The following is a 15,670-nucleotide window of genomic DNA, read 5'->3' as shown; positions in this document are numbered from 1 at the left end:
AAGTCTTGATGATGGTACACTCGTCCGCCACCCCTTACGATGCTGTTGGCTGAGCCTGGCCAAGAAGCAGGGAGAGACACACACTTGTGCCTCTTATTTTAGGGCCGGAGTAGCTGGACTTGGAAATGACAGTTCACCTGCTGCCTGAACATAGGTTCTGTAACAAGTCCCATTGTTATCAGAAAGTCAGGACACAGGGCCAGCATCTCCTGCTCATGCAAGATGAGCCACTCGAAGCAATTCTGATAGAAGGGTCAGGGATTTCAGCGTGGCCATGCTTCCTACTGCTAAGCCATGTGTTCCTGGGAAACGCAGTCCGTTATCTAATTAACGAGCATCATTCCTCGTTATTGGAGCATGGGACAAGAACTCCTCTTGGAAGGATGCAGGGGTCTGCTACAAGAGTAGCAGATAGAGAAAGAGTAGCAGAAAGAAACGGACTCCATGCTACAAGTCTTCATGGTCAACAGTCCACACTCAGACTCAAGAGAATAAGTAAAAAAAAAATATGATGAAACAAAATAACTCCCATTTCTATCCCTGAAAGAGCTTTTGTAATGTTGAGGGTTAATGTGTGTAGAATAGTAAAGGGATACGATCTGTCAAACGGGGAGCCCTTCCAGTTTGGGGAACCCATTGTATCTAAGAACCAAGAGGTTTATGTGTGAGATTATTGATCCACTAAATTTTTCTTCACTTACATCTGACTATTCCATGGGGGGACTTATTGGAATTTAGGGACAATTCTGTTGTAGGTAGCATTCAATACTGTATTAAAAACCCATCCTGGTGTTCAGTTAGTGCAGTGACTTCCAGGAAACTGATGGAGGCCCACATTTCATTTTAATCAAAAACAAAAACTAGAAAAAATGTTGCTCCCTAAATGGGAACAATGAGTTTTCTAAGCACTGCAGAGATTTAATAAATATCATGTATGATTAATTCAGATACAACCCCTGCCACTTGAGGGTTACTCAGTACATGTAATGGCCTCCTTCTCATTTTTTTTTAATATGAGGTAAATGCAGACCAGGGAGCCACTGAGCAGTCAGCCAACCCTGAGTATGTTTGTAATCTTGGACTCCACAGGGATGTCTTTTGTAAAGATAAAGAAGGAACGGGTTGATGTCTCTATTACAAGATTCTGTAATGCTAGGACTTCTACGAGCTTAAATGATGGTTGGGGGTCCATTCTTTGAGAAGAAATGCGAAATTGTTATTTTAGTTACTTGTAGCAGCATTGCGTTAGGATGCACACTTGGCTTAGCCTACCACATACGTCCTTGTCTTGTTCTGTTGAACTCCTATGGCATGCAAATTATTCAACGTACTCTTAAAAATACATGTAGTAGGCCCAGTAAAAGACATTGGCTAGCATGAAAATCAAAGGAAATAGTAGTTTGGAATACCGATCGACGTTACTGGGGTTTCGAATTGTGAAATAGTCAACAATCCTTCCCATCTTATCTCGGAAGACAAACTTGAACTTGTCACTGGTTTTCATAGTCAAGTTGCTATAGTCGACGTTATCACCAGAAATTTCAATGGTGGCAAAGCTGATCTTGCGTTTAAAGCTGGAGATGGAGCTGTTGATGATGTTAGTGATGTTGACTTCTTCCACTTCCTTCGGCATCTCCTAGTTCATAGACAACGCAGTTAGTTGCAAGACTTGACTCAGCAAAATAAATAAGTGAGTATTTATGTACTTCAAGGCTTAAGTATTGCATAATTAGGTTTAACAGAGAGTGGCGCTGAGTGCATCAGAAATTGGCTGGTAAGCCAGACTTGGCAGTCCTGCTCTCCTGCTTGTAGGCACCGATTCCCAGTCATCCGCTGGTAGAATGGCAAGAATTACTATTGCTCGCTCTAGCCATGGGGAGCCGTGTGCTAAATGCTCAATTCACAGGCTTTGAAGTTAGCTGGCCAGAGTTCAAATCCCATTCTGTCTCTCACTCTTGTGAAATTTTAGTCACCTTAATCCCTTTAAGACTTGCTTTCCTTGCCTGCAAAACGGTGATGATATGAATACCTGCCTCATGAGTCTGAAGGGCAGATTAAATGGTGTAAATGATGTAAAAGCATTCAGTAGGTGTTCCATGAATTCCATTCTGTTCCCGGGATGGGGGAGTAATTGATCATGAGAGATATTAGAAATCAGCAGTGTCCTGAGGTCTCTGCCACACAAGTAGAAACAGTGGTGCTCCCTGAAATTCCAGGGAGTTGCCATTCTCCAACATGCTGTGGCGACACAGGATGTGGGGGACGTAGTGAAGTCAGAGAGGATCGAGTTTGGATCCTTGGCCAAGCCATTAACTAGATGTGGAGTCTTAGATGAGCTACCTCATTTCGCAATGTAGCAGGTTCCTAAACAGTAAAATTGGGATACTAACGGTACCCATCTGAGGGGCTGCTGGGTGGACTAAACGAGATGCTGACAAGCTGTTTGGCAAATAGCAAGTACTCTGGATGAAGCTATTAGTACACACACAGCCAAGTAAGGGCTTTCTGGTGTCTTCAGGGAAGGCTCTCAGTATTTCTCTAATTCCCTTGTGCCTGTGACCAAATTCAGATTCTTTTTGTAATTAACCACTGCCCCGTAAGAAAGACTATAGAGAATAAAATAAGTAAGATCCATGTTCTTATTTGGCTGCCGCATTTGATCAGTTGCCTTGGTTACTTGGGTAATACGACTGTGTGAAACATTGTTCACAATGGTCGAACACCAGGGGGAAGGCAGCCGGGTCTTTGTGGTATTCTGATTCTTCACTTCCTCACCCCGAGACCCTGTGTAGCCCTAGCACTTGACTACAGGTGGGCACCTCTTCTGTATTGGTCTCTATCCTTTGTTTGCTTGCTAGCATGAGCTTTCATATGCCAATGTCTACCAAGTTGGGCTTCCAAAGGATCCCTGGGTTCCATGGGTCTGTAGAGAATGAGACTTAAGAGCATGGCCTATTACCTACCACCAAGTGGGAATAACAGATGAGTGTCAGGCTTTGGAGCCGAGGAGATGTAGGTTCAAATCCCAGCTCTACCTCTGACTATCTGTGTGCCTGGGAAAGGTCACTTACCCTTCCTGTACCTCAGATTCCACAACAATAAAAATGGAAATAGCCTTACTGGGTTGCTATGAGCATTTTTGTTACTGTGTCTGGCACATGTGAGTGCTCGATAGGTAACAGTCATTATTATTATTCTGAGAGCTGGACCATGTTTCCAATTAGCAGAAAAATATGCTCATCAGGAAATTTACCACACTTTGATTTTTTCATATACTTTCCAGTACACCATGATTTGTTAAATTTGAGAAAACAAGAAACGCAACAAAAGAAATTAAATAGCAAAATACATATTAATCTGAAACTCATAAGTAGCTGATCATACTTGGTTTAATATTGGGTTTTTCGTGGATGCTTGTTCTTGCAGTTGAGATTTTGTGTTGCATACAGATAACACAGTTCTTATTTTCTGCTGGGAAATTAAACGTATTAATATCTCATAGTATTTGATGAAAAGAACAGTTGTTATTTTTTTTTTTCCTTCAAAAAGCATCACGACTTCCAGAAGCTCTTACCTGAACAAGGATGAGAATCGCTGCGGCAAAGTGAATGGCTGCGGGGGCAGGAACCAGGTCAAGGTCATGGCACAAGTGACGCAGACGTATTTCACATAGAGGGCCCTCAAAATTCTTACCCTGTCTTTGGCTGCCATCTGCTGTAAGGAGCTGTAGTGGGCGACTGCGTATTCCAGCAGGGCCCCAAACACGAAGCTGAAGCAGATCCCCAGGTACACGTCGATGGCTTTAATGAAGCAGACGGTGTTGGGAAGGGAAGTGCGGGACCCGATCATCAGTGTGGTCATGGACAATACGGTGGTCACCCCTAGGAAAACAGGTAGGCAACGTTCCCACGTCAGTGGCCTGTGAACCTTCCACCGATCCCTGGAACGCCGTCTCCATTCAGGACTTGGCAAGGTGGGGACAGGGCTCAGACATGGAACATGGCTCATTTTGAAAACCCTGCAGCCTTCCGGAGCAGGGTTGACTTGTCCGTTTTGTACAGATACAAGTGATAGGGTTTTCTAAATGTTTCACCTTCTGTCTTCTCATTGGAGGGGGAGTGTTTAGTATGCAAAATAAGTGACAAGAGACCATCCAATCACAATATTCCCTGACCTACCACTGTTAAACTTACGTTTCAAAATGCACTACTCCTAGAGTTGTCTGGCTCTCCTTTCCTTCCTCTCTGTCAAGAATCTCTCTAGCAGCCAACTCCTAGAGCTGTCCTGTGGGTATCAGTGAAAACGACGGTAGAAGAAACGGAGGAGTGGGAAGGAGAGAATAACCAGTTCTTAGAAAACTTCGGTGGGAGCCGCTCACCGATGCAGGTTCTCGCAGGAACCGAATCCAGAGAGATCCAAAATGAAACCCAGGATAACACCACCAGGAAAGTGGACGGGACGTAGGTTTCCAAAATGAAATACAGGACATTCCTCCGAAGCTCGAACTGCAAGACCAACCGCGTATAGTTGCCTGAGAGGGTCAACAAGAGGCAGGAAGTCATGTCTGTTCTGGCTGCACAGAGCGGTTTCCTTATGGAGTGTTGGATTTAGTGATATTCACACAGAGCCGTTGGTTATTCACCAAAACCTAGCTCACCACGAACTGTCACCACAGTTCTCACGAAAGAAAATGTTCTTGTACAGAGTGGGGAGTCCAGGGGTACTGATTTTCCCCGCCCACAATCCTCTTCCTGGGCTTTTCGCTGTCATACTACACTTGCAGCATCGTAACTGCTGGTGTCCTGTCATCTACCTCACCAGGCTGGGTGTGGCGCAGGAAAAGGTGCCAATCCCAAACCCCACCACCCCACCACGCTGCGGAGGGGTCCCTGCGCCCCAAAGGGATCAAGTGGAGAAGGGATGGCATTTTTGACTCAGCCGTTTCGCTTTTGCACAATTCGTCCCACGAGTTACCTGTTTCCTGCTGCGATCGGGTGACTAAGGTAAAATACCGCTGTATGGTGTACTGAGCCAGCCGCAGGTTTTCCAGCCCACGCACGGAGTCGTTTCCGCGCAACCAGCTGAACTCCACGTCGTTCCCATCGTAGCCCCCTGGCGAGGGAAACAGAGCCCCGGTCAGCGCAAGGAGGGAGCGCCTTGAACTGGGCTGGACGGTGCCGCGTGCCCTGGAGACGGCGGTGGCTCTCTCTTGAAGGTGCCAAGTCCCAGGATGGTTCCGTGTAGAACTTGGCACCATTTCTCAAGTGTTAACTGCTGCGTCTACTCAGAATGCGACGACCTGTGAGGGCCGTGTGCCTTCAATCGAGAACCGGTTCAGTGCCAAGTCTAGACCTGGTAGATGCTAAGCCTCCACAAGTGGCCCCTCTCATTAGTTAAGTATTTACTGAACATATATCTGTGAACACACATTCTGTGCTAGAGTGCCTTCCAGGGCTGTCTGACACCTCCGACAGTGTTCCCAGGACTTTACAATGGGTCTTTTATATTTCCATGGTGGCAAAAAACTGCAAAAAGCAAAAATCCTGCAGCCAGCCACTTTATTGGTGTCTATAAACAGGCATTTTGATAAACCTCAAAGCAGTTTTATCTATAGCGTTGATAACAGTAGTAATAGCTGCCTTTTATCAAACATTTATATTAAGTCCTTTACACATTAAGTCTCTAATGTGCTCACAAACTTGCAAGGTAGACATTTCTATTTTATTTCTTTTTTCACATTAAAATTTTAAACTTTTTTATTGATAAATTTGAGAGAGAGATCGAGAGAGAAAAGGAGGGGGAAGGGGTTGGGGGAGGGAGAGGGAGAGAGAGAGAGAGAGAGAGAGAGAGAGAGAGAGGAAGCATTCATTTGTTGTTCTATTTATTTATGTATTCACTGGTTGCTTCCCAATGTGCCCTGACTAGGGATCAAACCTGCAACTTTGGGGATCAAACCCGCAGCCTTGACATTTCAAGATGATGCTCTAACTGGCTGAGCGAACCAGCAGGGCCTTTTGTTACTTTTTTTCAATTGCAGTTGACTTTCAGCGCTATATGAGTTTCAGGTATACAGTATAGTGGTTAGACATTTATCTAATTTACAAAGTGATTCCTCGCAAGAGATCTAGTACCTGCTTGGCACTATATATAGTTACTTCAGTCTTCAGTGTTATTGACTATATTCCCTATGCTGTACTTTTTATACTTTCTGAAATTGGGATTGATCTTATAGTTGAGATATATATTATAGACATAATATATGGTACACACATTCATTCATACACACACACACACACACACACACACACACACACACACACTACCATTTGACCCAGCATTCACTCCTAAGTATCTGTCCAAGAGAAATCAAATCATGTCCACAAGGAGACTTGTACACAAATGTTCAGAGCAGCATTACTCATCATAGCTGAAAGGCAGAAACAAGCCAGAGGGCCTTGTACTGCTTGTACACTTCTGTGTGTTATAACGAGGAATAAAGCAGTAAAAAGGAACAAGGTGCTCATTCATGCGCCAGCATGTACAGACCGCAGAAATATCGGAGCCAAATGCAAAAGACCACATGTTGTATTAATCCTGTTTATAGGAAAGATCCCCAAAAGGCAAATTCACAGAGGCAGAAAGATTAGCAGTAGCCTGGGGGCTGGTGGTGGCAATGGAAGTGACTGTCAATGGGCACAAGGGGTCTCTGTGGGTGACAAAAATATTCTCACAATATTATTTTCCTACTCCAGGTCTAGAGATGTTAGTTCTACTTACCCAAAGCCACACAACCAGGGATGGGAAAAGCCCAGTGATGCTGGTACCTATGCTCTTAAGCAGGGGTCCCCAAACTACGGCCCGTGGGCCACATGCGGCCCCCTTAGGCCATTTATCCAGCCCCCGCTGCACTTCCGGAAGGGGCAACTCTTTCATTGGTGGTCAATGAAAGGAGCACATTGACCATCTCATTAGCCAAAAGGAGGCCGATAGTTCCCATTGAAATACTGGTCAGTTTCTTGATTTAAATTTACTTGTTTTTTATTTTAAATATTGTATTTGTTCCTGTTTTGTTTTTTTACTTTAAAATAAGATATGTGCAGTGTGCATAGGGATTTGTTCATAGTTTTTTTTATAGTCCAGCCCTCCAACGGTCTGAGGGACAGTGAACTGGCCCCCTGTGTAAAAAGTTTGGGGACCCCTGCTCTTAAGCATGGAGCTACTGCCTTCATATTCTCAGGCGACTGGGAGTGGGATGGCAGTGCTGGGACCACCTTCTGCGGAGTCTCAGTTATGGTACCCACTGTCTGGAAGCAGTTACCTCCCCTCCAAGGGCAGGGAAATAGTCATGAGCTCTTAGAGGATTTCCAGGTAAAAATTGCGGATTTTCCTTTGGAAGCACCCCCAAACTTACTGAAATAGTCTGTCCAAATAAACCTAGGATCCCAAAGAAAGGAAAAAAAATCTAAAAATGTGAGTCCTATAAGCTCCTACTTGGACAGTTTGCTTTGTGGGATGGTATCAATTCTTTTCTAGGAATGGCGTTCAGGGAAAAAAACCCTTGGTCAGGTTTCTCTACCCGAGTAACTGCTAATAAGCGTTCAGTGAAAGCTTCCTGTGCTCACTGGGGGTGGTGTTTGCGCAAGCAGACTGCTGAAGTTTCCAGGAGAATCTCACTCCCGGGATTTGACATGAGGACAGCCAGGCGTGGAGGGCAAGTACTTTCGCCATGTGGGGTTGAAAGTGAGTGCTCATCTTGATAACCTCAGGTTGTCTTCTGTCCCCAAACGGCTGTACTGCTTCAAGAAGGTTATGCATTCATTTAATCAATAAGGTAATTAATCTGCCTGTCCGAGTCTTTCATTAAATGCCTGCCTCTGAAAAATGACTGTTGCTTTATAATAGTCGTGTTCTTTGATGTTGGACACTCGTGTCCTCATGTAAGAGGTGCCCAGCGGTCTCCAGCGCTTGACTATAGCTTTTCCTTCTTGCACAAGCCATGCCTTGCTTCCTTCATGACGTCTATCTATGGCACTGTTTTCCCTGGGACGGTGGTCACAGGTGCCACTTCCTCGAGTTTGGTGGGCACGTCAGAATAGTGTACTAGGGAACAACAGCGATACTCAACAACACCATGTGACACACGTCAACACCGAGCAGGTGCTCACTCATCATGAGCAGGTCCCCGGGTTGCACATTAGATGCCCACGGACTGGCTTTACTGGGGTAAGCTGTATACACATCAGACAACTTTCAGAAGTTGAAAGCAGCTGGGCAATAAATGTCTGGAATTGTTCTGTAGATTTGCCATTTCTAATCTCTGCTGTGCTGTTCTCTTTGGCTTCTGGGCTTTAGCAGATTCTGAGTCTCATTCCCTAGTCCTGTTGACCGCCATTTCCTTGGCTGTCTTGTCCACTCTTAGGTGGAAATATTCGATTTCAGTGCACAATAGTTCTCCCTCAAAGATGTAATGGTGGATGGTTTTGTCTCTGAGCAGTCTCTAAACCTCTCTGGACATACAGCCAGAAGGGCCAAATCTGGTCCTTAATTAACCGTCAAGAAAAGAAAAGCTACTACGTAATGGACTCACTTGGTGAATGCACTGATCTAAGTCACTGAAGAAAAGCATGTCAGGAGCCTGCAGGATGTATACTCACAGCTTTCCAGTTGCAACTGGCATGTCTGTGTGTCCATGGGGTATTTAGACAGGTCCATGTTACATGTGACAGTCGTTGTGATTCTAAGGAAGGAAGAATAGGTTCAGAAGAGTGTTACGAGGATGCGATAGGACGTCTAGGCGTCCCAAGAGGACTTTCACCTGGAGTCTCACAGTGCATGTGTGACTTGGGGCCCACATTCAATGCATTCCTGAGATTTTCTGGGCTAAGCAACACCTGTGAGACAGTTAAAATTTGGGGTCCAGAACTCAGGAAGTTGGAATGTTGCCTATTCAGAAGCAAACTGGCGACAATATTGCAGAACAGAATCCCTCTTTGGCTTGTCTGAGATGCTTTTTGCACCTAGTTTTAAATTTTCATCTTCATGACAAACCGTGAGAAGCGACAACACAAACCTTGAGAACGAGACCACAGACTTAGGGGCTCACTTAGGCTCACACAGCTCTCAGTGGCTGAGCTGGGGCTGGAGCCTGGGTAGCAGAGGGCACAGCTCTCAAGGTCCCCGCCCGCCAGAGGGGGTCAGCACGCAGAGGAAGTAGAGGGCTTAGAAGGGCGCCAGGCGCTGTGGCTTTTAAGGACCAACATCCAGAGATGTCCAACTAACCATCGGCTGCGCCCTCACAGTGGAGACTTTAATTGGCATACCTTCATCTCCCTTCTTCTTCAGTGTCACCCATTTTTATTAAGAACCTTTATTTATTAAGCACTGTGCTGGGTGCCTGGGAAAGTGGGAATGATTGCAGCACGGCGCCCCCTCCTGTAAGGGAGACGGAGAATAACAACAGCTGCAATGTACGGGGACCGTGAGCCAGTCCCCGGGGCTCGCGGCTTTGTGTGCTCCTCACTGAGTTTCCATAACGGCTTCCTGAGGTTGGAACCATAATTACGGTGTTCTCCTTTGGCCGCTGGGGAAACTGAGACTCACAGAATCAAATAGCTTGCCTTAAGGTCGCAGAGCAGGGACCGAGCAGGGACTTGCCCCCAGGTCTGCCTGACTCGAGTGCCAGGCTTTTAACCATCGTCTACTACAGGGGTTCCCAAAATTTTTACACAGTGGGCCAGTTTACTGTCCCTCAGACCGTTGGAGGGCCGGACTATAAAAAAAAAACTATGAACAAATCCCTATGCACACTGCACACATCTTATTTTAAAGTAAAAAAACAAAACGGGAACAAATACAGTATTTAAAATAAAGAACAAGTAAATTTAAATCAACAAACTGACCAGTATTTCAGTGGGAACTATGCTCCTCTCACTGACCACCAATGAAACAGGTGCCCCTTCCAGAAGTGCGGCGGGGGCCGGATAAATGGCCTCAGGGGGCCGTGGGCCATAGTTTGGGGACCCCTACTCTACTAGCTGATCGGCGGATTCTGGGCCATGTTACGGACAGACACACACGTACACACACACGTCCACATCCGCACGTACACACACACGTACACACACACACGTACACACCCGCACGTGCACGCACATCTACGCCGGGGAACCCGGGGAAGGTGAACACTAATGCCGATTTGAATCAGGGTCGAGGGAGAGGTCTCCTAGGCTTCTTGAAAGAGGAGCTGGGGTTTTAGCTGATCTTTGCAAAAATTCAGTGCAGACGAGGAGAATCAGAAGAATAACCATACAGAAGAAATTCATTGTATGGGTTTAGGCCAGTCTTTGTGTTATAGCTCCAGCCTCTTATTTGGGATTGAAGATTAGCCCCACGAGTGTCTGGCCCCCGGTACTTCTCCCCAGGTCCCTGGGAGCACTCGGTTTGCACAGGGAGGGATGCCCGCAGCCACCCTGCAGGGACTGCCTCATGCAGCACTATAGAGCACCTTCGCTGTTCCAACAACTAGTGGCTTGATGAACGATTGGTTGGGAGGGTCTTTGGGCCTCAGAAATTCAGAGGAGGGGCAAAGGAAAGCCCATGGCTGCAGGTGGCTGAGGCCTTGGGGCCCCACACTCGGATTCTCTGTATAGAAATGACTGGGACACTTAGAGATGCATGCTGGAGCAACCCAGGCCCACGTGCCCATGGAAAAAGGCCCGGTATGGACCCTCTGTTTGCTCTTGCTGCCCCCTATCTTCTTCCCTGGCTAGCTTCCTTTGCTCTGCAGGACTCAGCTCGGAGTCCTCTGAAAGCACCCTCTCACCGCACCCTAGACCACGTCCCTACCCAGCTCAGGCCCTCAGCGCCCCGGACTTCCTTTGCTCATGTGTCTGCGTCTGGATGACATCTTTCTCCCTCCGGATCCTCAGTGTCCAGCACGGGGCCTGGCACCGAGCAGTCGTTCTGTAGATGCTGTTGTACCAAACTGGATGGAGAGAGGGCCCTTCTGGCGCGGGGACAAGGATGGAAGAAGCCAGGAGCACGAGAAGAAGGACCTGAGCATGGCGATGTCAGTGCTGGTCCGGATGACTCCAGGTGAATCTCTGCCTCTTCTTCCGCCTGTCCCCCCTTCCCACCCTGAGGTCAGAGGGGCGCCATTACCTGAGGGCATACAGGACTGTGCCGTTGGAGAAGAGGCGGATGAGCCTGTTCCCCACGGTGACTTCATGGAGGAAGGACTTCTTGGACTCCACAATGTAAGTGTCCGGCACCCACAGGAACTCCACGAGGCGCGCGTCCAGAGTGACACTCCGGTTGCCTTCGAACACCAGCCGCTGGTCCGTCCAGCGCTGCCTGAGATAGATGGTGGCTGTGTAGTCCTGGGGGGCGGGGGGACAGGGGACAAATGGGTGACCAGAGAACGATCCCGAAACCAGAAGGGGTCGAGTCTTACTCCCCTCCCAACCGCCACGTAGGTCAAGTGCATGGGTCTACACTGTAGCAGACACCAGTGAATAAAGTTTGTCTCGGGGTGGTGGCCTAGAGCCACAAGGGAACAGAGATAATCCTCCCACAGGCAAAGGGAAACCCACAGGAACAGGCTCAGGGCCGCAACTCACTCGGCCTCCATCACAAAGGCCCCATTGAATTGTTGAAGGTTTTCATGAGTTAAGTACTCGGCCGGTCTAGGGCTGACCCTGAGTGCACGGTGAGGCCACTTGGCAGACTGCCTTTAGAGTCCACTTATCTATAACGGGTTCTCTTCAGGGAGAGGACGGCTGGAGCAGTTCTGTGATTGTCCGTTTACCTCAGCTTGTCCCTGGTCCCGTGAGGGGCCACGTGCTAGGCGGGCTTCCCCATGACCCGTCTGTTCTTTGCCCTGACTTTTATCCCCTCACTGAATGTACCCACTCCACTCCCTCACACCTCCCCGCTTGCCTTCGACTCCACCTTCCTCCAGATACTTGATAGTCCTTAGAACTGTTTTGCAAGAATCTTCCAGTGACTTGAGTTTGGGGCTAGGTCCCTCCCATCTGCCTTTTCACGTGTCCCCATTAAAACCCCAGGAGAGGGACCCCTCAGGTGGCCACACTTACCATGTTATTCTCTGAAATACTAGAAATACTCGCGATGTCCAGAGTCAGGGCTATCTGAACGGGTTCTCCTAAGATTGAAGGAAAAAGAAAGGCTAATATAGAAACACTAACAAAAGATTTCCTGGCCCTGGCCAGTTGGCTCAGCGGTAGAGCGTCGGCCTAGCGTGCGGAGGACCCGGGTTCGATTCCCGGCCAGGGCACACAGGAGAAGCGCCCATTTGCTTCTCCACCCCTCCGCCGCGCTTTCCTCTCTGTCTCTCTCTTCCCCTCCCGCAGCCAAGGCTCCATTGGAGCAAAGATGGCCCGGGCGCTGGGGATGGCTCTGTGGCCTCTGCCTCAGGCGCTAGAGTGGCTCTGGTCGCAACATGGCAACGCCCAGGATGGGCAGAGCGTTGCCCCCTGGTGGGCAGAGCGTCGCCCCTGGTGGGCGTGCCGGGTGGATCCCAGTCGGGCGCATGCCGGAGTCTGTCTGACTGTCTCTCCCTGTTTCCAGCTTCAGAAAAATGAAAAAAAAAAAAAAAGATTTCCTAACACTACAATAGCATTTTTTTTTATTATTCATTTTTAGAGAGGAGAGAGACAGGGAGAGAGAGGAGAGAGAGACAGAGAGAGAGAAGGGGGAGAGGAGCTGGAAGCATCAGCTCCCATATGTGCCTTGACCAGGCAAGCCCAGGGTTTCGAACCGGCGACCTCAGCATTTCCATGTCGACGCTTTATCCACTGCGCCATCACAGGTCAGGCCAATAGCATATTTTTGAAGAAAAAAAAAATTAGAAAATTACGAAAGTAATACTTGCCTGTTAGAAAAATTTAAAGGCTCTAGAAGTATATAAAGTACAAGTTTAATCTCTCTCCCCCCCTCTCAGGAGGAAACATCGTGTAGGCTGTGCCTCCCTTTTGTATGAAAAAAAAAAAAAAAGCACAAATATATAGTTAGCCTAATATAAGAGAGACCACACTATATTCATTAGTGCATATTTTAAAGGATAGCTTGGTGTTTGCTGCTTCGTAGCTGGAGGATTTTTTCCTGTGGTGCTTGCAAGGGACCAATTATTTGGAAGGCAATTGAGATTTGGGAATTCGTGCAGGATCTTTCTTTCCCCCTGCCCTCAGCTAAGTAAATTTACCACCAGATGGCATTGAAGACTGCTCACGGGTGGGCTCTTGCTCACCTACGATACATTTCCCCCTCCTCCTTGACTCTTCAGGAACCCTGAACTATTCAGAATTCCAGAACCTTCCCGACTTGGTCTGGTGGATAGATCTTAGGCCTCAACCCTGAAGTTTTGGCAGATGGGCCGAATTCCTAGAGGGCCAGTCCTGGCTCTTGAGATAGAGTCCTGGGATGGGAGCCACCGTGACTGGAAGCCGGGAGTTTCCTCCTAGGACTGAATGTGGAAGGGAAACCCTGGAGTCAGAAAGATGTGAGTCTGAGCTCAGCTTGGTGACCTGGGAAAAGGCAGCGAACCTGTCAGAACTGCATGCACTTTTCTCACCAGTAGGCGAGGAGCCCGCCAAAGGACAAGGGCGCCCTCGGGTGATGGAGAGGTCACAGGAGCTCAGGCGTGTGCTGGCTGCATTGCACAAGCAGGGGGGACAAGGCGGAATGTGTCTAAAAACCCTGGGCATCCCGCAGGTGCTCAGCAACGGTTTATCTGCTCAAGCTCCCAGCAGGGAGTCTGTCACATATAATAACAGGCTCTCTCCATAAATGGCGTTCCCCTTCCCTTGCCCCTGCTCTCCCTGGAACCCTCACTAATTCTGGAAAAGGAGCAGGTTTACAGACCAGGTTAATAGATGCAATAGCACTCTCTCGCAATAAACACCGGGAGTGCCTCAGGGGCTCGTGCCAGAGCCTTAACCTGGGAGAGGAGAGGCGGGACTCCAGGGAAGCTTTACGAACTTCTCAGCAGTGGGACATGCTTGACCTTTGGTGGCGCAGTGGATAAAATGTCGACCTGGAATGCTGAGGTTGCTGGTTTGAAACCCTGGGCTTGCCCAGTCAAGGCACATAGGGGAGTTGATGCTTCCTGCTCCCCCCCTCTTCTCTCTCTCCCCTCAGAATGAATTAAAATGAATTAAACAACAACAACTTCTAATCAGTGGGACTCAAGACAAAGTGACCTAATTATCCATAGAGGAAACCCAAGCCATAGAATACAGGTAGGAATTTGGAAATGGAGTTTTAGAGCCAATGCAATTAAAAAACCCAACAACAACGAAGTTATTGCTTGCTGTTCATCCTTGGTAGAAAAAGGGAGATCGCCTGACCAGGCAGTGGCGCAGTGGATAGAGCGTCGGACTGGGATGCAGAGGACCCAGGTTCGAGACCCCGAGGTCGCCAGCTTGAGCGCGGGCTCATCTGGTTTGAGCAAAAGCCCACCAGCTTGAACCCAAGGTCGTTGGCTCCAGCAAGGGGTTACTCGGTCTGCTGAAGGCCCCCGGTAAAGGCACATATGAGAAAGCAATCAATGAACAACTAAGGTTTTGCAGCGTGCAATGAAAAACTAATGATTGATGCTTCTCATCTCTCTCCGTTCCTGTCTGTCTGTCCCTGTCTATCCCTCTCTCTGACTCACTCTCTGTCTCTGTAAAATAAATAAATAAATAAATAAATAAATAAATAAATAAATAAATGAAAAAGGGAGATCTTTGGGGGCAGGCCCTGGAAGGGGCTGAAGGAGTGTGAAGCTAGGCGGCTTTCTACCCCTCCAGACAGCATGGTGCAGGGCCAGGAAGGGAAGCTTGGAGTCAGTGTTTGGATCCCATGCCAGCCACTTCATAGCTGTGTGACCATGAGCAAGTTGCTAAACCTCTCTGTGCCAGTTTCTCACCTGGAAAATAGAACCACTAGTGCCTACCAGCAAGGGTTAGGCTGGAAAGGTTACAGGATCTGTTTTCAGTGCCTGGAGCCCAGCGGGCAGTGGGTTTGTGTGAGTTGCCTGCGTTCCCTGGGGCACATAGAGAATGGAAATCACACGAGAGCTCCAGCCCCACTGGGTTCTTGTTTAGTTTGCTTCTAGATGGTCTGGTCCAGGCCTGGCCTCCGTTGGTGCTTTTGTGGGTGAGAGCTTGCTCTTCCTTCCCTGTAAGTTATGAAAGTAAGCTATGCCACCAGAGAGCAGCTCTGTCCTAGGAAAGAGGTCAGAGCCCATTCCTGGGTAGTGTTCACGAGGGCCTGCCTTGCAGACTTGTGCTCTGTCTAGGTAGCTCAGTCCCTGAAAAATCCTATGGAGGTCATGTATTTTAAGGACCTCGGGGTTCTAGGACTTAGGTGGACAGACATTACAGAGATCAATGACCCCTATGTGGGCCTCCAGGTCGCCACATGAAAATAGGTTCCTTTAGGAGTCAAAGTGCCAAAAGGGACTAAAAGGGGGTTGGGGGCTGTTTTTTGACTGAGGACCCCTGGTCCCATTTTCACCCTTGGGGGATCTGGGCCTCATATCCCCTTGGGTCCACTCCAGGTTCAGAATGAGCACCTTACCCAAGGACCCTATGTCTTGCCGGCCAGTGAGCAGACAACAAGAAGGGCAGTGTCCTGGCCTAACTGGGAATGTAGGAGGCAGAAAACT

At 48.1% G+C, this 15,670-nt stretch overlaps 1 protein-coding gene across 3 annotated transcripts in view; it reads right to left on the bottom strand.

Moving 5' to 3' along the window:
• The window catches only part of GABRP (gamma-aminobutyric acid type A receptor subunit pi), a 47,203-nt gene that overhangs the window by 26,527 nt on the left and 5,006 nt on the right, over positions 1–15,670 (bottom strand). Inside the window, exons 4-11 of one of the 3 annotated variants that reach the window (XM_066342425.1) lie at positions 12,096–12,163; positions 11,161–11,378; positions 8,655–8,737; positions 4,975–5,112; positions 4,379–4,531; positions 3,694–3,881; positions 3,575–3,612; positions 3,447–3,468 (exon numbers count right to left, since the gene is read on the bottom strand). In XM_066342425.1, coding sequence (XP_066198522.1) covers positions 3,462–3,468; positions 3,575–3,612; positions 3,694–3,881; positions 4,379–4,531; positions 4,975–5,112; positions 8,655–8,737; positions 11,161–11,378; positions 12,096–12,163 — 893 coding nt within the window. In that variant the 3' untranslated portion in view covers positions 3,447–3,461. Of the gene's footprint in view, positions 1–466; positions 1,637–3,446; positions 3,469–3,574; positions 3,613–3,693; positions 3,882–4,378; positions 4,532–4,974; positions 5,113–8,654; positions 8,738–11,160; positions 11,379–12,095; positions 12,164–15,670 lie in introns of those variants that run through there. The other 2 variants (XM_066342423.1, XM_066342424.1) reach the window with 2 other exon arrangements.

Source organism: Saccopteryx leptura, chromosome 6 (assembly GCF_036850995.1).
Source record: "Saccopteryx leptura isolate mSacLep1 chromosome 6, mSacLep1_pri_phased_curated, whole genome shotgun sequence".
Lineage (NCBI taxonomy): Eukaryota > Metazoa > Chordata > Mammalia > Chiroptera > Emballonuridae > Saccopteryx > Saccopteryx leptura.
This window is presented reverse-complemented; position numbering and strand designations above follow the sequence as displayed.